A 24772-nucleotide genomic window follows, 5' to 3' on the forward strand; every position below is an offset into this window, starting at 1 on the left:
GAGCACTTCACTTATTTTAGCCTTCTAAAATGATGCCCTTTGAGTCAAATGATAGAGTTGTTTTTTTTTCTTGTCTGTCACTGGTTTTCTCACGCTCTGAGAGTTCCTGGGTGTACCAAAGTGCTGATGGTAATGGCTTAGAAAGTGCATGGAGTCCAGCATATATTTCAAACCTGTGTTGGCAACATTGAGAAGGATGTTGGGCTATTGTTGAAATGTTGATGAGCTGTTGGACAGAATCCATTGGGTAGTTTTGAGGATAGTAGTTACCATAAAGGTAACTTCTTCTAATTAATATTCTTATTGCTGTGCTATGTAATGAAAGAATTGATATTAATTTTCTATTTCAGTTCAATGAGGAAAACAAGGAAAGATTCATTGGTGCTCCACCAATTGGTGGATGGATATTGGATAATTTTCCAAAACTGCCAGAACATTGGATAGCTATATCAGAGAAGGGACTTATTCCTGATACTGTCATCTGTCTGAAGGACACAGAAAATGATGGTGAGTAGAAGTTCACATTTGTAAAATGAAACTCGATTGTGCATTTTTACGTTATTTTTACTTCCATGCCATTTTAGGTTTCCTCCCACACCTGGAGTTTAGTTCATTGACTTGTTAATTTTTCCATTAATTATATTAATTGTAATTCTCGGTTTTCAGTAGAGAAAACTGAATTGTTCCAGAGACGAATCATAATGCCAGGCCAAAAAGCTTATGTAGCGCCCAACACATTTTACTTCAATACACCTCTTCTACCCCATTCAAAGAAAAATCTAAGTGGTACTGAAATTTGTGTAATCCTGAAAGCCACCTGGAGCCCTTCTGGTACTCAACTGCAGTTAAGCCGTAGAACTGGTTCCAATTATTCACCTGGGACTTTTAGAATTGCTTCCTTGCTCCTACTCCTCAAGTTGGTGGAACTGAGACAATATTTAACAGGGTTTGGACATATAGGGGGTTATTCTAACTTTGGAGGAGGTGTTAATCCGTCCCAAAAGTGACGGAAAAGTGACGGATTTACCACCAGCCGTATTACGAGTCCATTATATCCTATGGAACTCGTAATACGGCTGGTGGTATATCCGTCACTTTTGGGACGGATTAACACTCCTCCAAAGTTAGAATAACCCCCATAGTCCTGTGATTCTATTAGTCTCACCTGTCCCTTGTCCCCCTTTTACAGCCTTTTTTTTTCTGTGAAGGGGCATCTCCCCCGTGAGCTCTAATCAGTGTGAAGTTTCCCCTGACAAATACACTCCCATGAATTCCTTACTTAAACCTCTTCCAGGCACCACACCAGATCCTGAAATGTTTTTTTTTCTCCACTATCTCCTATCAACATCTTCTCCCTCTCTACCATTTTTTCCACTAAAACAATGGCACTAAACCGGCATTGCACTTCCAGCACACCTTGTCAGGACAGAATGCTCACTTGCAGAATCAACATTAGATTGACACTTCTCTTTGAACAGATGTCTTTACCACATTAATAGTGTAAGTATTGAGTTTGTTAAGGTCTGATCTTCGGATTATTGAATCTCAAATCCACAGTGCTCCAGTAAACACTCAAGCTGTGGGTGTAAAGAATGCATTCTCTGGAGCACGGCAACAACCAAATAATAATTGACAACTGAATAAATGCTCGCAGGACTCCAATGTTCAATGCAACAAGATTATTTTTAATCAACAACTTGTCCAACTAGTATGACGTGTTTCAGCCATGAAACAGCCTTGATCACAACTTGTTACACATGTTGCTGATTACATTTTTTTATATTTAACGTTGGAGTCCTGTGAGAGCTTTTATTCAGTTGTGAATGATATGTATTCATATACTTATATATATTCACTACAAAACCAAAGGTTACAGAGACGTTATAGTTGGGTTCAGATTTTACATGCACAAAACCATAGAAATTCAGCTCATATAGAAAGAGTTACTTCAAGTAACTAACTCATGCCCTAAGGTAACTATTGCTTGCTTCCTGGCCATGCACTGCCAATTGCCGCAGATATTACATCACTCGTGACACCTTCTATGAAATCATTGATAAAATCACTAACATTTGAAGTAAAATTATTGATGAGAAAACTGTGTATGGGGGGGTGCGAGTTATAGCTACCTTACTTGAAATAACTTGAACTATACCAGCTGAATTTCTATGGTGTTGTGTGTGTGTGTGTGTGTGTGTGTGTAAAATCTGAACCTAACTATAATATCCCTGTAACCTTTGATTTCTTAGTGATAGATATATCTATATCTATGTATCTCTACCTTTTTATCTATTTTTCTATCTATCTGTTGGACTTTTTTCCTTTTACAGGATCATCTCCAAGCTTTTTGCCTCCTGCCTCCTATTTTTTCTGACCTGTTGTTGTTGGCTTTTGAACTCTCAGCACTTTACCACTGCTAACCAGCGCTAAAGTGCATATGCTCTCTGTGAAAACTGGATTGTTGATTGGTTTATCCATGATTACTGGTAAGTCCCTAGTACAGTGCACTAGAGGTGCCCAGGGCCTGTAAATCAAATGCTACTAGTGGGCCTGCAGCACTGGTCGTGCCACCCACATGAGTAGCCCTGCAATCATGTCTCAGACCTGCCACTGCAGTGTCTGTGTGTGCAGTTTTAAACTGCCAATTTGACTTGGCAAGTGTACCTACTTGCCATGTCTAAACCTTCCCTTTTCTTACATGTAAGACACCCCTAAGGTAGGACCTAGGTAGCCCCATGGGCGGGATGTAGTGTATGTTTAAAGTAGGACATATACTAATGTGCTTTATATGTCCTGACAGTGAAATACTGCCAAATTCAGTTTTCACTGTTGCAAGGCCTATCTCTCTGTAGGTTATCATGGGGGCTACCTTTAAATATGATTAAAGTGTAGATTCTCTTTAGGTGTAGATGGACATGTGGAGTTTGGGGTCTCTGAACTCACAATTTAAAAATACATCTTTTAGTAAAGTTGGTTTTGAGATTGTGTGTTTGAAAATGCCACTTTTAGAAAGTGGGCATTTTCTTGCTTAAACCATTCTGTGACTCTGCCTGTTTGTGGATTCCCTGTCTGGGTCAGTTTGGCAGTTGGGCTGTTTGCACCTCTCTCTAGACAGTGACACAAAGGGAGCTGGGATGTAGCATGCATATCCTGATGAGCCATCTGTGATAGGAGGGAAGGGAGGAGTGGTCAATTACACCTGAAAGGGCTGTGCCTGCTCTCTCACAATGCAGTCTCCAGCCCCCTGGTGTGAGTCTGGGGCCTGGCCTGGGCAAGGCAGAATGTCACAATCAAGAGAGACTTTCCTTTGAAGTAGGCCTTCTTCAAAGGCAGAACAGGGTATAAGAAGAGCACCCAAAGCCCTGAAAATTAGATCACTTCTGGAAATCAAGAGGAACTTCTGCCTGTTGAAGAGCTGAGAAGTGCTGCCCTGCCTGAGACTGTGCTTTGTGGAGCTATCCTGCAGTTGCTACATCTGCCTGTGCAAGGGGACAAAGACTGGACTTTGTTGTGCATTCCTGCTTGTGAAGAAATCTCCAAGGGCTTTTCCTGAGCTTGCCTCCTGTTGCTGAAGTCTCAGGGCCATCAAACCCTTCCCCTGCCAGCACCTGGACTCTCTGCTGAGACTCCTGCCCTGCCAAGTGGTGCCCTACCCAGTTCCTGGGCGTTGAAAGGAGAAGCTGGCACACCGATATTGAAAATCCAGGCACAGACCACCGTGCAGGGAAAATTTAGACGTACCTTCCGAGACTCAGCTGAGAAACTACGCGCCGGCGGCTTCGTGGCTAAAAATCGACGCTCCACCTGCATCGCGGCTAGAAAATCGACTCATGCAGCTGGAAAAATGACGCACAACACCCGCTGACGGAGGCTGATAACGTCACAACCCACACAGCCCGGTTTCCTGATACCGTGCAGCCAGATTTTCGCTCCAACATCGCTGGGCGCAGAAAAACGACGCATCGCTCTCCTGCGGAGAGAAGAAATGATGCATGCCGACGCATCCAGAGAAGGAGAAACGATGTACAGTCTCGCTTACGGGTGAGAAATCAATGCATCTCTAACCTTTTTTGACACACACGCACCCGTCCGTGTTATATTGACGCTACCAAGGTACTTTTAAACGCTAACAGTGTTTTTACTGTTTTCTCAAGGATTTAAGATTATTTTTTTGTTTTTAATTAATAACGACTTGTGTATGTTGGATATTTGTCATTTTTGTCTTGTTTTGCGTAGATAAATATTTCCTATTTTTCTAAACCTGTGTTGCCATTTTGTGGTGTTTTCACTGAGCTACTGTGTGTTTGTACAAATACTTGACACCGAGACTCTGGAGATAAGCCTGCCTGCTTGTGCCAAGCTACCAAGGGGGTAAGTGGGGGTTAACTGAGGGTGATTCTCCTTTACCCTGACCTTGCTTGGACGGGGGGGGGGGTAACCTGACTGCCACCTAATTACCCCATTTCTAACACTATCTATCTATCTATATTAAATGAAAAAACAAAGGCTAGAGGGACGTTCTACTTAGGTACTGAATTTATTCGCACAAAACAATAAAAATTCAGCTGTTGTAGTTACTAACCCTAACTATAGCTTATGCCCCCACAATGCACTGCTTATGACCTCACATACTACACCACTCCAGATTTTGTTAGTGAATGCATGAGTGCATATCTGGGTGTGTCAGTATATGTATCAGTGTGTTACTGTATGCATGAATGTGTGCCTAGGTATGAAAGGGTATGTATCTATATGTGCCTGTGCTTTAGGGTTATTATTACATACATTAGTGCATGACTGGGTGTGTGAGTGTATGTATCAACGTATACTTGGGTGTGTTACTGTATTCATAAATTTGTGGCTGGTTGTATCAGTGTATGCATAAGTGTGTACCTGGGTGTGTTATTGCATGCATTGGTGTTTGGCATGGACTATCATCTTCTGCATTTACATGTGCCTAGGTGTGTCAGTGTATGCATCAGTGAGTGCCTGGCTGTGTTATTGAATACATAAGGGTTTGGACGGGTATGTCAGTGTCTGTATTGTTATGTACCTGGCCATCCTAGTGCATCTATGGGTGTGTGACTGCCTGCTTTAGTGTAAAGCTGGGTCTGTAAGTGTCCCCATTGGTGTATTTGTAGGTGTCAGTGTGCTTATCAATGTGTGCCTGGGTTTGCCACTTAATGCATGAGTGTGTGCTTGAATGTATCATTGCATGCATTATGATTGGCTGTGTGTGTCAGTGTATGCCTTGATGCATCAGTGTATGTGTGAGTGTGTCTTTAGTTGTCAGTGCCTATATCTGTGTATGGTTGTGTGTCAGTGTAAGCTTGATTGTGTGATTTTTTTTTTCTTTTTTTCTGTCAGTGTATATTTGGGGCTGTACGTTTCTGCTTTGGTATGTTCCTGGGGGTGTTATTGTCTACATTTATGTATGTCTAGTTGTCTCAGTGTATGCATTAGTTTGTGATTGGGTATGTCCGTGTATGGTTTTGTGTGTGCCTAGGTGACTGTGTATGCATTAGTGTGTATTAGTATATGTCTCAGTGTGTCCCTTGCTGTGTAAGTGTATGCACAAGTATATGCCTAGATGTCAGTGTGTATATCATTGTATGTCTTGGTATGCTAGTACATGGATCAGTGTGTGCCTGGGTTTATTAGTGAATGTCTGAGTGTAAGCGTGGGTGACTCAGTCTATGCATGAGTCTGTGTCTGGGTGTATTAGTGTGTGCATCAGTATTTGCCTGGGTGTATCAGTGTATGTATCTGTGTACTTGGGTGTGTTATTGTATGCATTAGTGTGTACCTGGCTGTGACAGTGTATGCACTAATGTCTATGAATGGTCTATGAATTGAGAAAGATATAATTAGTTACCTATGTTATTGCAGTAAATAGGTTTGTTAATCTGTGTAAAAAGAAAGAAAACATAATTAGAAGTTAAAGTTTCATTTTATAAATTTGCCTATTAAAGTTTCACAATCTGTAATAAAAAAGCTTTTTGGTAATTATGAAACACATCAAATGTATATTTTTGTATAGCAATTATGCATAATATTCAAGCATCTAATTTTTCCCTTTTCACTGTTCTCAGCTTCCATACTTGTGCACTGTTTGTAAAGTGTTGTATAGATACTCATTACTGAACATTGGGGGGGAACAATCATAAGGACTGTAAAAATGTTTTTTTTAAAGTACATAGTACGTTATTTTAAACTAACAGTAGTATACATTGCATTCTCTATAAATAAACATTGTAAGTGTTTTATTTATACTTGCTAAGTAATGTAATAGATAAAAAAAATTATATATTAAGATTGTGATAATACAATTAATATGTATGAGGGATACCTTTAGATGTAAAGCTTTATAAAGACTTCATCCATTAAGGAGTAGAGTAAGATACTGTTATAATTCTAATTCTTTTTTGCAGCTGTTTGTGAAACATCTGTTTGACTGTGACGGTCTTCTTATGACATTCTGTCCATCCAGTTTTACTTTTTAACAACAAGTTGAATAACCACAAATATATTTAACAACTTTAGTAGCATTTCTATCTTTGTAAAACAGTTGGTTGTCCTGGTTTGCAGTTTGTGATCTGTTTCGGTTTTAGTGCTATGTTTGTTGGTTTGTTCCAGGAGTAAGTGCATTTCAATATTTTCAATCCCTTATGTAGACATCACCCTTGGTAGGCCGTATGGTATCTTAACTTATTGTAGTAGAAGTTCTAGAATTTTATTACATTTTTTAAGTAGTTATCCCCTTTAAAATTGTGGTTCAAGAAGGAGTAGATAGAAATTTGGTAGTTTATAAGGTAATCTCTGCTTGAATGTAATGACCCTATCGTTACACTCTCTCCATCCAGTTGTATTTTTAAGTAGATGGTGTTGTGTCCAGACGTAATACTTAGTCCATCATATAACATAATAGCCATATAGCCGAAATACCAGAAATAGAGATTTTAACCAGCTTTAAAATGTTTAATTTGTGTTTCCATTTTAGTTTCATCTGCTGTACATCACTGTAGCATTAGGATAATATATTTGGCAGTTCTTCTTATACTTAAACTTAATAGAAGTTCTGAGTGACATTTTGTTCAGGTATAATTCTGAGATGCATATTTCAGCAATTTGTCAAAACTGTTTTTGATTAAAAATGGCAGTATTCACAGTCATGTTGCCACGAGTAAGCACGTCCAAATAGGTTGTTAATAGATGCCAACTCTTTTTCTAATATACCAAGTACCACCATAAAGAATACTCATGCATCTTCTTGAGTGTTTTGAGTGAAGTGTACAGATCCATTACACAGATCTGCAAGACCTCTAATACAAGATGCAGAATATGTTTTTGTTATATAATTGTAACAAGTTAGAGAGTGCAGAGCACCATCTTTTATCTTTTTATCTTTTTTTCCTCTTCAATTGTGTGAACCAGATGAGGTAAAGAGATTAGAGCATTGAGAACTACATTGGCATAGCATTTCACCAGCACTTTTATGTTTTTCCCCAAATCTTCATTCTTCCCTTTCTTGCACTTTTTCCTCAGGAATGTCACTTTTATTTTTTTAACCCTTTTGTTTTGATAAGATTGAAGGCTTTTCATAAACTGGATATTGTCCTAAATGAGGGGCATACAGGTGTCTTAAACTATTACTATTTTACACAAGTTGAATTGACATTTACTTTGCTGTCATCAAGCTCTATCAGATTCAAGCCAAACAAAGTTCTAACCTGTGGCAGTTCTACATAATGATGTGCCTTCCTTGAAAACGGTACTACCAATGTTAATGAATGCTGCATCCACACTTAAACCTTGAGATTTATGGATTGTTACAGCATATGCAAGAGACACTGGGAACTGTTTTCTTCGGGCATACAAGTCATTTACAAGCAAGAAACGTGCAACAGATCTTGCTATGTTTTACACCTTCAAGTTGTTCAAACTTAACAGCTAGGTATTTAACCTCATCTCTGTTCAGATACAAAATGAAATAAATTATTTTACCCATGGCTCCATTAACTAATCCTTCCTCAACTTCTAAATTATGCTGCAAAATTACCCTACAGTTTAAAAAAAATATGTAAACACTTTTCTAATCCCACAGTTTTGGAAACAGACTTACACAAAGAATACTGTTTTGATGGTAGTTTTTCACTCGACTGTATTGTCACTCCTTGGTGTTCCATTTTATCAATTGCCGTGAGAGCCAATATTTGTTCTTTCTCCAGTTGCAGCAAATGTTAATTAAAAGAGGTACATTCTTGAAGAGTAGATATTACACACACAATGGATTTCTGTTGTTGAATAAAGTCAAACATTAGCTGTGCTGGGCAATTATTTTGAGGCAAATGTTATTTGTAAGTACTCCTACTCTAATATCCGTTAGAATATTTCCATATTGTATATCGGATCATTAACTTGTATAGCAGATCTAATTAGGACTTTGAACAAAATGTTTCCAAGAATGTTGAGTTTCTTCTTGTGAAGGTGCCTTAAAGACAGGCTGTCTTTTCACTGGGGTAAGTTGTTATAAATTGCCAAAAACAATTACATGCTTTCCTCCAAAAAGCACATAATTCTCCGTCTTCAATATCTGTTGCATTTTTAAATGGACAGAGGCGAGCATTAAGTTTGAGACCATGCTTGCCTCATTGATGATTAAAAGTTTAATTGTCTTCAAAACTCTGGAAATTCATGACCGACTTCACCAGGCAGTTTTTTGTACTCCAGTTTATTATTGTGTTCAACAGGTAGCATTAAGTATATGATGCCAGGTGATTCCTTTCCTTTGATGTTGTGTGCAGCTAATCCAGTAGATTCTGTTACTACACACAACAAAATGGAGTTAGTAGTCCCCTGTAGTAAGTGGTTAGTACTTGGAATAACAGGTTCTTCCCAGTGCCAGCTTGTCCACTGCTGTTCAAAAGTATTGGCTTAAAAGTTAAAGATTTAAATTGATTCTTTTTTTGGAGGAATCCATGCTCTACTTCTTCTTTGACTTTCATATATATCTCTTTCTGCTCTTCATTCAGTTGTCTGACTAATTGTTCCAGGTCAACATTTTCTTCTCTTGCTTGTTGCATTGCAGTCTCCACCGCATTCATGTCTGTAGCGGCTTCATTTTCAATTATTGGCTGTCCAAGAGGATCTTGAGCTCTGGCTGCTTCGTGAACTATCCTTTGCTATCTCAGAAGCAATTGTTTCCTCTAGTTCAATTTCTTCATTTAAAAGTTTCAGAAAGTTGGGATATATTGGACTCTCAATACTGTCTTTTATAGCATTAAAAGTCGTCATAGCAGTCATATTGTCCAAGTAACTCAATTTCAGAACACCAAGGCCTGTAAGGTTGAAAAAGTACTAAGTAGAAAAATTATTTCTTCCTCAGCAGTTTGATAACTACATTTTCTGTAGTTTATTAAATTACTTTTTACATGTCAAACCAACCAACCATCCGAACCAACTACAGCATATTTCCCTTCATCAATGTTTTTCATCACGTTTCTGTACCTATAGTGTTGCAGAATTTTGTAAAGACACATGTTCTCGAGGTGTGGACTTCTTCTTGGATAGTAGGTATCCAACAAAATTGTTTGTTTTTTACAATAGCTGTATGTAGGGAAGTCCCTCTTTTTAGCATGGTTATCCCCACTTTTTGCCTACTGTCAGTGTGCTTGGACTATTTTCACTTGCATCCTCTAACCAGGACCCCAGTGATTGTGCTCTGTCCTCTAAGTGTGGTTGTCTTGGTACTCTTTACACCCCACAATTGGCATACTGGTGTACCACTGTAAGTCCCTACTTATATGGTGCTTAGGTACCCAGGGCATTGATACACCAAGGGGTCCCCCATGGGCTGCAGCATGTATTATGCCACACCTTGGAGCCCATACAAACTGTCTGCAGGCCTGCCATTTGCAGCCTGCGTGGAAAGGTGCATGCACCGTTTAACTGCTGGTCACTACACAGTCACCCCTATGGTAGGCCCTTCCAGCCCAAAGGGCAGGGTGCAGGTTCCTGTGTTCTAATTCCCTGGTCTTTGTAAGTGCAGGGAAGCCATTTTAGCTATGGTACAGCTACATAATGGTAACTCCAAACCTAGGCATGTTTGGTATCAAACATGTTGGAATCGTACCCCAGTACTGAAGTCACAATTTGTGGCATGATTGCATCCACTCTGGGAGCTCCTTAAAGTACCCCCCAGTATTGCTCCTACCAGTCTTCCAGGGTCTGCGAGTAGCGCATGCTGCTGCTTTCCTGCGGGAGAAGGGTGCAACCTCCTTTTCCTTGGAAATAGGTATCACAAGGCTGGGGAGGGGTAGCCTCTCCATGCCACCAGTTTGCTTTGAAGGGCACATTTGGTGTCCTCCTTGCATAATCCAGTTTGCACCAGCCCAGGGATCCCCGGTTCCTGCTCTGGCATTGAAACTGCACAAAGGAAAAGGAAGTGACAACTCCCCTGTCCATCACCATCCCAGGGGTGGTGTCCAGAGCTGCTTCAGGTGGTTACTTGATTCTGTCTTCTTGAAAACAAGATCGACAGAGGCCCCTGTGAGCATCTGACTGGTCAGGTTAGTCAAATGATGTCAGTGACCCTCTATGATAGGTGGTCACCTTGTAAAGTGACCAAGCCCCTTTTGTGGGCTATTTAGGGCCTCCCTTGCGGGTGGGTCCCGAGAGTCAGCATGCAAGCCTCCACCAGGACTCTTCTGCAATGACCTCTTCTTCTCCTGGCCACCAGAACCACTGCTGAACTTCACAGGAACCAAACAAGACAGCAACACTGAGTTGGCCTCTCCTTGCAACATTGCTTTCGCAACTCCTGTCAGCAACATTTCCATGGCTGTGCATACTCTGGAGATGGTAAGACTTCAGCTGCACCAAAGAAGCATCTGCAGGCACCTAAGGCAACAACATCTGGCTGCTGGGATCTGTCCTCTGGAGCGGTGAAGATTCTTTAACAGAGGTGGTGGTTCTGAGGGGTCCCCTGGCTCCTCTCTGCCTTCTATCCAACTTGGGAGACGGTGTGTCCTTGCCTCTTCCTCCAGGACAGAATCCCTGTGCACAGCGACTATTGCAGCAACCAAGTCTTGTTGACTCCTGCTCAGAGGGATCTTCAGGCTCCAAGTAGCCCCAGCCCCCAGCACTCTACTTCTGCAAAGACAGTCTCCTCTCTGCTGCTCCAGCGATGTGGGACCCTTCTTCAGGTGTGTTTCCTGGGCCTCACTGTGACTTACTGTATCTGCTGCCAGTGGGTTGCTTGTGGGGCCTCCCACTTCTTCTGCTCACTCTCCTGCCTTCTAAGGGTCAGCTCAGACTCCCCTCCAAGGGTCAAGACCCTAGGACCTTGCTGGTCCTCTTCAGCGCTGAAAATCTCCATTAGCTTCAGTTGCATTTGCTTGTGCTTGTTGGTGATGCACCTGACCACTGACCCATCTGCAATCCGGCGACTGTCAAGATACAGCTTCTGGATTCCGCAGCTGGAATTCATCCACCACAGTTGACCCGGATCTTCACCCACAGAAGGGTGTGCGTTGCCTCCTGCCCCACCTGGAGAATCCTGCATGAACTAGACTCTGTCCACTTCTTTTGCAGGTCCTCTTCATTCAGAATTTGCCATAGTTTCCACTGGGCGTGGTCATGTTCTTATAATATTCCCTTTACGAGTCCCCATGTTAGCCTATGGAACGACCAGGTAACTTACCTCTGCTCCCCTGGTCACTGGGGGTCTTCTAGATAATTAACTATTGGGGTTCCACTCTCTCCCAGCCTTTTGCCAAATACACCATATCCTCTGGTGGGGGACCCTATCTTGCTTTCGACTTTTTTTATATATGGTTTGGCTCCCCTATAGGGCCCTTGCTATTTTGTGCTATTTCCTAATACTTACCTGTGTATATTTTGTATGTACTTACCTCCAGTAGGGTGTTTGCCTATAGAAATCTAGTTTGGTGTTGATGTAATAAAGTGCCTTTGTTTTTGCAACACTGTGTGGTTCCTTTCATGTGTGATAAGTTACTGTGTGACTTATATGGTATTGCAAGTGCTTCACACTCCTCCTAGATAAGTCTTGGCTGCTCACCACAGCTACTGCTAGAGCCCTGGCTACCCAGACACTATAATACTATCTAACAAGGGTTGCCTGGACCCAGTATAAGGTGTAACACCGTACGTGTCCACCACACACTGGTCCAGCCTCCTACACGGTACTCTCTGGATCAAACTCTGCTATGCATTGAATTTTTGGGAAAGACTTCAAGAATCTGTTTCACGTGTGGGCAAAGCATAGACTAATCCAAACAATTCCTCTAGACTTTGAGAACAAGCTAGCTTAACTCACCCTTTCACAGTCCTCAAAGGAACTTATCTCCATAGGAAAAAGCATTTTTAAGCTGAAGCTGTACAATTTATTGGATATAGGTTTTTCTGTAGAAATCTTCTCCCACAAGTCTTTCGTCTCCGTTTTCTTTGACTTTGTGATGTACGAAGTGATGTAGCGAGGAACAGCAATGGAGTTGTCTGCAACAAACAGTATGTACATATTTGTATTACATAATTTTAGAATACTAGGATTAGAATAATTACTATACTTGGAGGCTTCTGACCTTCTGAAGTTATATGTATTTTTGGGTGATTTCATGTCCGTGTATGTCAGACTACAGATAAAAAGCTGTTCACTCTTCCTTTGTAAATGATAGATCTTGGAAATCTAAAATGGCAGCTTGTATAACATCTTCCTTTACATCTGTATCTTTGGCAATAATACTTGCCACATCCATGTGTTTGGAAGGGTAGAATTTTCTATCTTAGGCTTTTGTCATTCTCATTTGGGATGCTGAATGTAACATACTGTTCTATGAAAGACAGTACGAGGTTGTCACTGTCATATACACATGCTGTTAAGGATAAAGGATGCACCGAAATTTGGAACTGAGAAGCACCCCTTGCCTGATACTCTTTACGCCAAAAAATCAGTAACTTCACCAAGAGTAGAATTTGTTTTATTGCATATAAAACTCAGCATCGCTTGAAACTTGTGATTAAAATACTCACACACATTAGCAGGACCCAAATGGCAAAGTTTTCCTGCTGTCTTCAAATTAATACCCTTAAGGTTAGAGTTTGCCTCTCTTAGAAACTCAAGTAAATCATCCTGGAACTTCGTAAATACGAAACACAGGTGATAATCTCTTTATTTTTAAGAATTACTAGTTTTACTATTTTAACTTTTTATGTAATATTCTGTGGGTATTTTGATCACATTAAGTCTTAGGCCTGGCTACCTAGGGTCCGTCTCCTCTTTCAGAGAAGCTAGATCATTTCAGGTACTAGATCGCTCACATTATTCCAGAAACTTTAACAGCAGCTGGGGAGTGCCTCAGGGCTCTTCACTTAGCCCCACCCTATTTAACATTTATATGCAACCTTTGGCAAAGATAGTAAAACCATTCGGTCTCTCAGTAATCTCATATGCGGAAGACACTCAACTGGTAGTCTCCCTGATGACCGAGAAAAATTCATTGGATACAGCACTTACTCCTTGTTTAAAGGCAGTATCTGAGTGGATGTCCGATAGTAAACTCAAATTGAATGGAGTAAAGACAGAGGTTATGTTTTTAGGACACTCTCTTTGACCTAACACTTTTTCCCCTCTGCATCACACTTTAGGAGAGTTGCCTCCTTCTAAGAAACATATTAAGAGCGTAGGTGTATGGCTGGACCCAGAACTAACTATGGATCACCAAGCTAAGAAAATCTCCTCCGCTTGCTTTGGAACACTAAGACTCCTTAGAAAGGTATTTAAAATACTTCCATTCATCACTAAGAGACTCATAGTCCAGGCTCTTATCTCTTGCCTGGAGTGTGGGAGCGCCTTATTTATTGGTGCTCTAAAAACATAAAAAAGAAACTACAAGTGATCCAGAACATGGTGGCCCACATTCTTTTTAATGTTCCTAGATATGAATTGGCTAAACCTGCCCTTTCTACTTTGCACTGGCTTCCAGTTGATCAGCAGATAATACTTAAAACCATGTGCTGTATTCACAGAGCCCTCCATAACAAAGGCCCCCCGCTCCTACGAACCCTTGCCTCCTTTCACATTCCTACTAGGCATCTCAGGTCTTCCTCAGCGGCTTTTGCCGCTATTCCTCTAATAAAAAAGGCCAAAGGGGGGGAGGGAGGGTGGGTAGATCAATGGCTTTCCTTGGAGCAAAGCTGTGGAATTCATTTCCGATGAATCTACCAAGTAGGTGCACCGAATTTTCGCAGCATGCATTTGAGTTTTACATGACAACACTACCAATATTTGTTAGTTCTAGGTTGACATGCTGTCAAATTAAGTTTTACTCCAGATTTTTGTCCTTACCTTGTATTTTGTCAGTAAACTCCCTTGCAGATTAGCTCCTGTCTTTAGAATGTGGTTCACAGTATAAGACAGTCCTGAGAAGTCGCTGTCAAATAAAAGATGGAATATATAGAGAACACACTGGTGAAACCTAGGGTTCTCTGAATATAGGCCCTCATTATGAAAATGGTGGACTGGGCCGCCATGTCGGAGGTGGCGGTAATTACCGCCACCAGCATGGCGGCCCAGACCGCCATATAATATTAGTGGCAGAACCACCACTTTTGTAACTCCGCCAGGCTTCCGCCACCAGGCAGCCTGACGATGGCGGAGTTACATATCCGACAGGGCAGCGCTACAAGCAACGCTGCCCGCCAGATAATGTTCCTGGTTCCACCAGCCTTTCCCTGCCGGTTTACCCTGCCAGGGAAAGGCTGGCAGAATGGGTGCCTCGGGCCCCACTGGGGACCCCTGCACTACCCATGCACTTGCCCGTGCACCGCCCGTCGTGCATTTCCCTGCCCGATTTACGGCAGTGAAATGTGCGACGGGTGCTACTGCACGGGCCACACTGCTACATTGCCGCTGGCTCCATGTGGAGCTGGCGTCAATGTACAGGCCCTGCATTCAGCCCGGCCAGCTGGCGGAAACACTGTTTCCCCCTGCCGGCCCAGCTGCATGTACATTATGTGGCCGGCGGGGTCTTCTGCGCTCTGGCAGTCTTTTGTTGACCACCAGCGCCGAAAGTTAGTAATGACCCCCATAGTCTTGTTGACCAGTACTCTGCTGCTGGTATTTGTACAGGCCGGTCATCATATCGCCGACCTACTCCTGTCGGAAATAGCTGTGGAAAACAAAGAGAACCTTTAAACTTTATTCCCACACTCTCAACGGAGCTCCTCTAGCTTGTTTCATTTGGAACAGATCAATGGCATTCCCAACAGCTTATTTGTAACAAAGTGGATGGATACTGTTGTGCTCATATATTTCTTCTGACTTTTGTTAATCCTTTTTTCCATTTGTCCTCTCGATGGTAAAACGTCATCTATCAATACAAGTTACATCTCCAATAACATCAGCATTTTTGTAAAAAAAAAATATATATATATATATATTCTTTCAAGTATAATGTGACTTTTTTCACTGTACTCACATTTACCAGTTATTGCCAAATTATTTTTCTTTTGGTAGTCACACCATTTACTAGAATGATGAGTGATTCATCTACATCTTTCTCAACACCCACAGTGTAATCACTCTTTTTTTTCTTTTTTATTGAAAGTAAGTAGACAGCTCTTCCTTTAAGTCCTTTCTGTAGCTCTGTTGGTGGTAGTTTTTCTGTCTTTGATTCCATTTGAACTACTGCTTGTAATGGATGGACAGTTTGTATTGAAATTGGTTCATAAACATTTAATTGTTGAAGTTCTTCTTGGACTGAAACCAATTCTAATGTGTTAAGTATTGCTGTAGCTGGCATTTTATTATCCTCTAATTTATCATAACAATACTTACATATTGTTTGCTTTGTGGCTAAATCAGTGTTCTTCTACAAATAGCTAGCAAATTTCTGCCACTCATCTCTTATCTTTCTTAGTTTTAGAAAATACAACTACATTACGAGTTTGCTTTTTGTAGTGAGTGCGGCAACAATAAATAAAAACGTACTCGGGTTTCTCTGAAGATAGTGCATTGTACTTGCCTATCTGCTGAGCAAATGTTCCTATACTAATCTCGGTGTCCTGTTGCTCTACACCTCCTGGCACTACCTCCACATGGCCTCTAAACTCCTTCAGAACCAAAGAAATGAAACTGAATATCTTTACGAGATTTCTCTACCTCTGGCACAGACCCATGCAATAGAGCTCTATTCATGTCTCCTAAACATAAAGCTGGAGTCTTTACATAGTAAAGTCTCCTTACTAAATTTCAGTCTTTGAATGATGCACAGCTAGCATTCTAAAGTGGTAAAGTGCTATTACACACTTTCTTTGAAAGAAATACTACTGAATGGCCTTGTAAGTTAGTGTATTGTCTAACTTTGCATGGATCTTATCCTTGCAACATTATAATTTTCTGTTTGAGACTTCTACATAAAAATTCTCTCAGGATAGTTCTCAATGTATCAATTGTTTCCTGACGGATAGAACAAATACTGCCACACTTCCACTTCTACACAGGGGCCTGTTAAAGCCTTCCTTGTACCTCTTCAGCTTTAACTTCTTCTACATTCCTAGGGACTAGCTCTTCTTTTTTTAATGGGAGTATTGTCTTTTACTTCATAGCATCAACTAGTTGTATTCTCTTGTAAGTAACTTTCTTCAGTAAAAAATGGTCCAGTACTAAATGTGTGTATCCATTCACCTATTAAAAAGTTTACAGAATTAGTTTTGGTAATAAGCCTTTTTCTCAATGCTCTTTTCCTCGTGCACTATACTGTTCTATATAGTGTCTTCATTCTGTTCAAAGGTAAGAAAGTTTCCTCTTCACAGCAAGTGCTTTTTCAGTCATACTGTCAATATGTTGCTTTAGCTTAAAAACATCATTTCTGTGACACTTCTTCATCCTATTCCATACATTTTTAATTATTCTGTTTTAAAACATTTTTACTCTTAACACTTTAAACTGTTTCTGTCTCCAAGTCAAAGTCTGTTTTCCCATTAGATTTCCTAATTTTAACATCATGCAGTTCCTTCACTTTGTCAGTACATTTCAAACCTCCCTTTTCAATTGACATCTTTCCCTTGTTTTGCATTTTATGACCTGCTGACTATCGCCGCACATTTTCCACATTACCTTCTTTCTTTACTGTCAGTTTTAACCAGGTAGTACTGTTGTTTCTGTTTCTTTCTTCCTTGGGTTTTGTTAGGCATTGTACATTTTCTTTAAGAAAGTAGAAAGCTGGAAAACAAACAATACATTGATCTCTACAGAATATAGTATAAAATTGGATACCAGTATCAGTGTATGTGTTAGTATGTACCACAGTATATTACTGTATATATAAGTGTGTACCTGGATATGTGAGGAAATGCCTCCTTTGTCATTGTTGGCTCCCACTTTTTGCCTGGTATTTGATGTGGTCTCAAAGTTGTTAGTGCCCTGGGTCCCTGCTAACCAGGTTCCCTGAGTCAGATCTCTTTCCCCAAAGCTGTTGTGATGCATTGGCACAATTGGCAACACCTTTAGCTGCCACTATAAGTCCATAGTAAATGGTACTTAGGTACACAAGGCATGGGGTACTAAGGGTAGGCCCCTGAGTGCAGCAGCACAGATTGTGCCACCCTCTAGGGCTGTGCATCTAGAAGCACCCAGCACTGACATTCCAGTCTGAGTGTTCTGATGCAATCCTAAAAGAAAAACTCAACATGACACAGCCTGTGTGCCCTGTCCATTACACATTGCATGCTCTATAGGCAAGTCACCTCTCTGGCACGCCTTCCAGCCTTAAGGCAGGGTGCACTATACTGTACGTGTGGTCATAGATGCATGAGCAATATGCTCATGGTCAGTCCGAGTGTCACAGCTACATGACTGATACCAAACATCCCAGGGTTCAGCATAGCAAACAACTCATAATGATAAATCCAAACTGGTACCAGTATTATTACAAAATGTACCCAGGGTTCACCTTAGAGGTGGCCTCTACAACAGATTACTACCCTGCCATGGTTGCTGTATTGTAACAGCCAGCCTGCCACCACCAAACAATATTCTAGAACCCTGTGGAGGGAGATCCTGCTCACTGGATCCCAAAACAAAGCCCTTGCTGGGTAGAGATGCAAACCCTCAAGGAATTTGCACTGCCTTGCTAGTGGGCTTCAAAGGGCTTACCGCCCTTGAAACTCGACAACCCCTCCCCCCTGCCCCCTCAAGCCTGCTGCTAGCAGCAGATGGCCACCCCTGTTGAAAACCCCCACTTTTGGCTGGAGCAATGGCAAGAAACACAGCGGATAGGAGGTGACCTCTCCATTTCTTTTTCCTAGACCTTTGCATGCAAGGTAAAAAGCCAATCGGGTGAAGGGACGGGACCTCTAAACACAGGAAGTTGTCACTTAGTTGGTGTAGCTACCCTTAGGTAGATGACCCATTGCTCACTACCAGGTACTCCCCTAAATGGCCACTAAATACAATATTTAGTGGGCATCTCTAGATCAAGAAAGCAGATTTCTAGGACAAAAGAAGACTAGCAACAAAGAGGACCCAAGGCTCGAGAACTATAGTCCTGCTGCACAAAGAAAAGTCATCAAATCCTGCCTGCTGCACCCAGCACTTGACAGTCGCCGCTGAGGGGTTGCTTGGACACTGGACAGACTCTACAAACCCCCAGAACACCTCCACTATTTCCAAATTGCCAAAGGTCTCCCTCCAGAGTGAAGGCATCACTCTCCCGCAACCCAAGACCAAAGACTCAGAGAAGGCTACTTAACTGACTGGCTGCTGACCAAGGAACCGGACAATGCAGCTGGACTAAACTTCATCCGACGGACCGTCAGGACAAATCCTGCAAGTGTGCCAAGTTTGGTGGCACTGCGCCCTCCAGTGGGCAAACCATGCAGTAGCCCTAGTAACTGGTCACTCCATTCTGGACTGTAAAAGGTCCAGGAGGAAGCCCTAATTGAGAGACCTCAGAATCCACCAGGACCTCCCGCGAGAGTGTCTCTGCTGACCTGCAAGCGACCCTCAGAGACCCACCTCCTGCTTCCATGGGCATCATTGCTCACAGCTCCTGGCTCAACGATTTGCACCTGGCCACCCTGTGCCCTGCACCGAACATCCAGCTGTGCCCTACGGAAGCCCACCCCTTGCCACCTCAACACTCCAAGTGGACCCATCGAACTTATCTTTAGGTTCCCCTGGGCAGTGTTTTTCCAAGTGGTCCCCTGAGGTGGCCTGACACCAGCTCCAACGACTTTCTGCAGCTGCTCCCGCCCAAACCATTAGCCACCCAGTCTTCTCCAGCTGGTCAATAGTGTCCACCAACCACCTCGACATACCTGCAAAAGGAGACATTGGTAAAGGCATTGCCTGATTTTATATGCTTTTTCAAAGTATTTTCTCTCTTGATTCCTATGGTGCATTATTACACCCAGAAGGACTATTTTGTTAAAAAATTAATAACTGAAAAAGTACTTACCCGATTTTTATGATCTTGGCCTTTAAAATTTTTATAAAAACCGGAAGTATTTTTGTAAATTGGTCTCGAGTTATTCTTTTGAGTGTTTGGTCTCATTTATTGATACTGTAATTACAACAAATGCTTTGCACTTCTGCAAGTTTAGCCTAACTACTAGACAAAGCTACCATAAACATTAGAGCATTAGGTGGTCTAGTTTTTACCTCTGTAAACCAATGTGTGGTTGCCTGGACCTCCTGCACAGTGTGCCTAGTTTTGCACACTACATAGAGGGCTAGCCTCCTACAGTATGTCAGTATATTCATGAATATGTATGTAGGAGTGTAGCTGTATGCATCAGTGAGTGCCTGGGTATGTCAGTTTATGCATCAGCCTATGCTTGGGCATCAGTATATATATCAGTGTGTAATTGCTTATGTTACTCTGTGCATCAGCGTATATTGGTCTGTCAGTCTAAGCATTAGAAGGACATGTTTTACCTCTTAATCACAAACCACACTGCTCTATCGCCTACCTACTGCCTATCCAAAAGTAGAGTTTTGTGTGCTTAAAAGGAGTGTAAAGCTTGTCAAGCAGCTTTTCTAATGAAAATTCGAGTTGGCAGTAAAACTATACACTCAGGATTACGATTAGTAGGTCCAAACCATATTTAAAGGAGCACTTCTCTGATTCAGCAACTATGTTATGAGAGTACTTGACTATTTTGGAGTGACTATCAATGGCCAACTAGGTCTCATACTGTAACATATATAACTTGTCTGGATGTGTACATGAATGTATAAGTAGCTTTTTCTCTGAGTGCATGTGTAAGTGGTTCTATGCGTTTAAAAATAGGTATCACTCAGGAAGTCCAGTAGTAAACCGTAGCCTTGCTTACAGGACTACTTCTCGAGATCGGTAACTAGGTTGTGTCAGTAATTGCCTACATATTTAGTAAGTGTATCAGTCCTTCTATGGGTGAGCACTACATATTTTAGTAAATATGGCATTATATATTTGACTCTTTCTAGTAAGTACATAGTCCTATAAATGTGCATATAGGTCACTATGAAAAATTTTGGCTGGCTGCACTGATACCGTGTGTGCAACTGAGTCCAAGCCTGCTATATACATACTTGATCTCTTTGTGTCTGCTTGAATGTGGAGGTGGCTGTCTCAGTGTCTGACTAGGTGTGTGAGTGACTCTATTGTTTTGTTATTAGGTATATGAGTGGTAGAATGTGTAGTAGATTGCACATATAACTGGGCATATAGGGGTCTGTAACTTGATATCTAAGTCAGTTTAACTCATAAGGACATGTTTCATCTTTTAATCACAAAGCATTCTCCTCTATGGTCTATGTACAGCCTACCTAAGGGTTAGTTTTGTGTGCTAAAAGGAGAGTGTAAAACGTGTCAAGCAGCTTTTCTAATGACAAGTCAAGATGACATTAAAACTGTACACTCAAGCTCACCACTAGTAGGCCCAACCCATATTTAAAGGACTACTTCTCTGAATGAGCAACTAGGTTATGAGAGTACTTGACTCTATGTTGGAGTGACTACCTCAGTTGTCAACTAGGTGTCATATTGCAGCACATTTAGCTGCTGTCTAGATGTAAGCATGATTGTATAAGTGGCTCTTTCTGTGTCTGACTGGCTGTGTATGTTGCTTTATGCTTTTGTAAGTGGGTACATGAGGTGCAGTATGAATGGGAGACTGTATATATAATTGACCAAACGGTGTGCAAGTACACGTTTAACTCCGTAAAACTAAGAAGAAGATGTTTCATGTTTTAAGCACAATTCACCCTACTCTATGGCCTACCTACAGTATAGCTGAGTGATGAGTTTTGTGTTGTAAAAGGACAGTTTAAGGTGTCTCAAGCAGGTTCTCTTATGCGAAGTCAAGCTGACAGTAAAACTTCACACTTAGGTTTTGCAGTAGTAGACCTGAGTCATGTTTAAAACACTACTTCTCTTGATGGGTCAGCAGGTTGTGTCAGTACTTGGCAGGGGTGTGTAACTATGTGTGCAACTGGATCCAATACTGCTGGATACATCAATTCTGTCTGGATTTGTGCATAAATGAATAAGTAGCTCTTTCATTGTCTGACTGGCTATGGTTGTGGCTTTATGCTTTTGTAAATAGCACGTTTAACTCTGTGAAACTAAGGACATGTTTCATCGGAATAAGCAACAGTGTTATGATAGTAGTTGAGTACATACCAGAAGGACTATATCAGTTAGCAACTAGCTGCGATATAGCAGCGTATATAGCTGATGAGTGCATGAATTTATAAATGGGTCCTTAGGTGTCTAACTAGATGTGAGTGTTTCTATCCTTTGATAAATAGTTATATGACATGCAGTATGGGCGGGAGACTGCCTATAAACTGTCCACAGTGGTGTTCTAGAGTCCATGTAACTCAGTAACAGTCAGAACATGTTTACTTTTTAAGGAGAAACGATTCTGCCCTATCCCCTAGGTACAACATAGCTGAGATGTGAGTTTTCTGTTCAAAGTGAGAATTTAACTCTTAGAAAAGTACATTTGAATACCAGGTCTAGCTGGCAATAAAAGCTCACACTCTGGCTCTGCAGTAGTATGCCCAAACCATGTTTAAAGGACTACTCTGCGAATGGGCATCCAGATTCCGTAAGTACTTCACTACATATTCTAGAGACTGTCTCACTACCCAACTACCTTTGACACTGCTCCATCATTACCTGCTCTCTGGTGTGCACGTTAATGTGTAAGTGGCTTGTTCTGTGTCTAACTGTGTGTGTGTGTGTGTGTGTGTGTGTGTGTGTGTGTGTGTGTGTGTGTGTGTGTGTGTGTGTGTGTGTGTGTGTGTGTGTGAGAGAAGCTCTATCCTTTTGTAAATATGAATGTGACTTTGACTGTGAGTTGGAGATTTCAAATATGACTAGCCATATCAGGGTGGACGTGCCCATCTAAGTTTGTAAATCTCAGTTCAACATGTTTTTAATCTTTTAATCACAAAGCACTGTACTCTCTGGCGTATGTTTTCTATAAAAAAAGGAACCATGAAAGCATCTCTTTCTTTTTCTTTCTTTTGTGATTTTTTTAAAATTAATTTTCTTTCTAATGATCACAACTTCTGTTTATATTCCTTTTTACTTTTTATCAATATGCTGCTCACTTTCATTCACCTTATATACAATCATGCATTTACTAATAATTCATTAACTGCATTTCACTGTGCATACCTGTTAAGTGTGTTTGTTGGTGTGTGTTTGTCTCTCAGTATTGGTTAAAATTTCTTCTCACTGAAAATGTGAAAAATCCAAGCAGAAGAATAGTACACCACTCTCATACAAGGCAACCGTTTGAACTTACCTTACAAGGTGCTCAATCAGAAAACCAATCACACTCTCCCTTTCATATGAAACGTATGTTATACCACTTATAAAAGGCTGCTGTACCTAACCCTTTCCAACACTCCTCAAAAGATAGCCCAATTTCATAGTACTTTTAGAAGGTGTGGTTGAATTTTTGAAACAAACATATCACAAACACCAATTCTTTTTTGCAAATTCTCCAAAGCCAATCCAACATCAACTTATTTTTTACACAATATCACTACCTAGTTTCATGAAACAATTTATGTACAACAACTAATCAAATGTGTTCTTTCAAATTGTAGCTAATATCCTCCATTTCAAGTGTATTTCATTTGAAACTGGCTTATTCAACTGCAGCCTTCTCCTGTGTATTACTCCAGCTTCTATCCAGAAGGCTCAAAGTGTGGATTGTGGGACATAGCTTTGTGTTTTGGGTCAGAGAGAGTACAAGAAAAGGTAGTATTGACAGGGGCCTAGGTTTATCTAATGTGAATGTTACTTGGGTTGGCCAGAGAGGGTAAATTTGGCATCAGTTTCTCCTTTTGGTTGAAACCATTAAGGATTGCCAACATTCAGATTATGCACAGTGATGGCAATGGCCAGGGCACAGTTACAGGGGTAGGTTTGGAATTCCTAATGAAGGATATCTTTGGAAATGTAATTACACTTTTCCCACACACTGCCTTTGGTTTTTTTTAACATTTGCCAAAGGGAAAAGTGGAACTGGTCAAATGAATTCGGTCTGTCCACAAATGGACAAATCCAGAAAACATGTTAATAAAACTGATTCTGTATTTCTCAGAGACCATAACATGGGCTCTATATACAACAATAATTTACGATTCTATATGAATGGTATATACAGAAATGATGAAGTTCACCTAACAGACAAAGGCAACAGGGTGTTCCTGCAGAACTTGAGAGATGGCATCCTGTTTCATGTGTGGTTATCACATACACAACATAAACACAAAGGCTCTTTTCAGAGCCAATACTTTTGCCATAAATGTATTTATTCACTTTTTATTTCCTAACTTCTTTTTCAATTTTAATCGAATCAGCTGATCCATCCATGAATCTCAAAAACCACAAACAAAACATACCTTTTACTTTTTATACCCATTGTAAACAATTGTCTCACATTAGAAATGCCCCTGGGGGTCAGGAAACTTCTACCCTTACCCCTTCATATGCATTCCTACATTAATTTTAGCCCCAGGACTCTTCTCCTGATACAAACAAAATGGCATCCACTAGTATCCATGTCAGCTTGTAGCCAGCCAAAACTGCCTGCCTGTCATTATGGGAGTGAGATTATGTCTCTAAATGTCAGGCAGGTGTGAGAGTGAGTGTGAGAGGGTGTGCCTGGGAGTGAGAGTGGGTATGAGTGTGTCTCTCTGGGTGTGAGAATGTCTGGCTGGGTGTGAGATGATGTGTCTGGGTGTGAGAGTGTTTGGCTGTTTGGGGGTGTGAATTATTTTTTTTCTGCAAAATCCACGGATCCCCCTGCGGATTTACACCGGGGGGCTTCGTTGAGCCTTGCGGTTGCATCCGCAGATCATGAGAAATTATAAAAATGTGTTTGTAGGCATTTACTGCCCATTATTTAGTATTTAGCCATATCTTATATATTGCGGGAGAGTCGGGGAACCTCTACCCTGACCCCATAATCTCAATTGCCTTCACATTTCAGCCTGGGACCATTCACCTGATAAAACAAAATGTCAGCCGCAACTTCCATGTCTGGTTGCGGCCAGCCGATGGGATTCTTGCTATGGCACGTGGACCCGTGCATCAACCTGCAGAGGAGCCGTGTCCCTAGATAGCTATACTTTTCCTCCTTTAAAATCTCCAAAACTACTGAATGCATTTACACCAAATCACAAAAAGAACAATCTGTACAACACGATCTAGCTTCCTGCCAAACTTGGTGTAATTCCATTCCA

At 41.2% G+C, this 24772-nt stretch overlaps 1 protein-coding gene and 1 long non-coding RNA gene across 5 annotated transcripts in view; one reads left to right on the plus strand and one right to left on the minus strand.

Moving 5' to 3' along the window:
• Positions 1 to 24772, plus strand: part of AK9 (adenylate kinase 9) — an 824487-nt gene that overhangs the window by 245874 nt on the left and 553841 nt on the right. For all 4 annotated transcript variants that reach the window (XM_069234515.1, XM_069234516.1, XM_069234517.1 and 1 more), the window contains one exon: positions 351 to 507. In XM_069234515.1, coding sequence (XP_069090616.1) covers positions 351 to 507 — 157 coding nt within the window. The remainder of the gene's footprint in view (positions 1 to 350; positions 508 to 24772) is intronic.
• LOC138295903 (uncharacterized) overlaps positions 1 to 24772 on the minus strand; it is a 419369-nt gene that overhangs the window by 2940 nt on the left and 391657 nt on the right. The window contains exon 10 of the long non-coding RNA XR_011203710.1: positions 12338 to 12516. This is a non-coding gene — a long non-coding RNA (uncharacterized lncRNA). The remainder of the gene's footprint in view (positions 1 to 12337; positions 12517 to 24772) is intronic.

The sequence above is a fragment of the Pleurodeles waltl genome, chromosome 5 (assembly GCF_031143425.1).
Source record: "Pleurodeles waltl isolate 20211129_DDA chromosome 5, aPleWal1.hap1.20221129, whole genome shotgun sequence".
Taxonomy (NCBI): Eukaryota; Metazoa; Chordata; class Amphibia; order Caudata; family Salamandridae; genus Pleurodeles; species Pleurodeles waltl.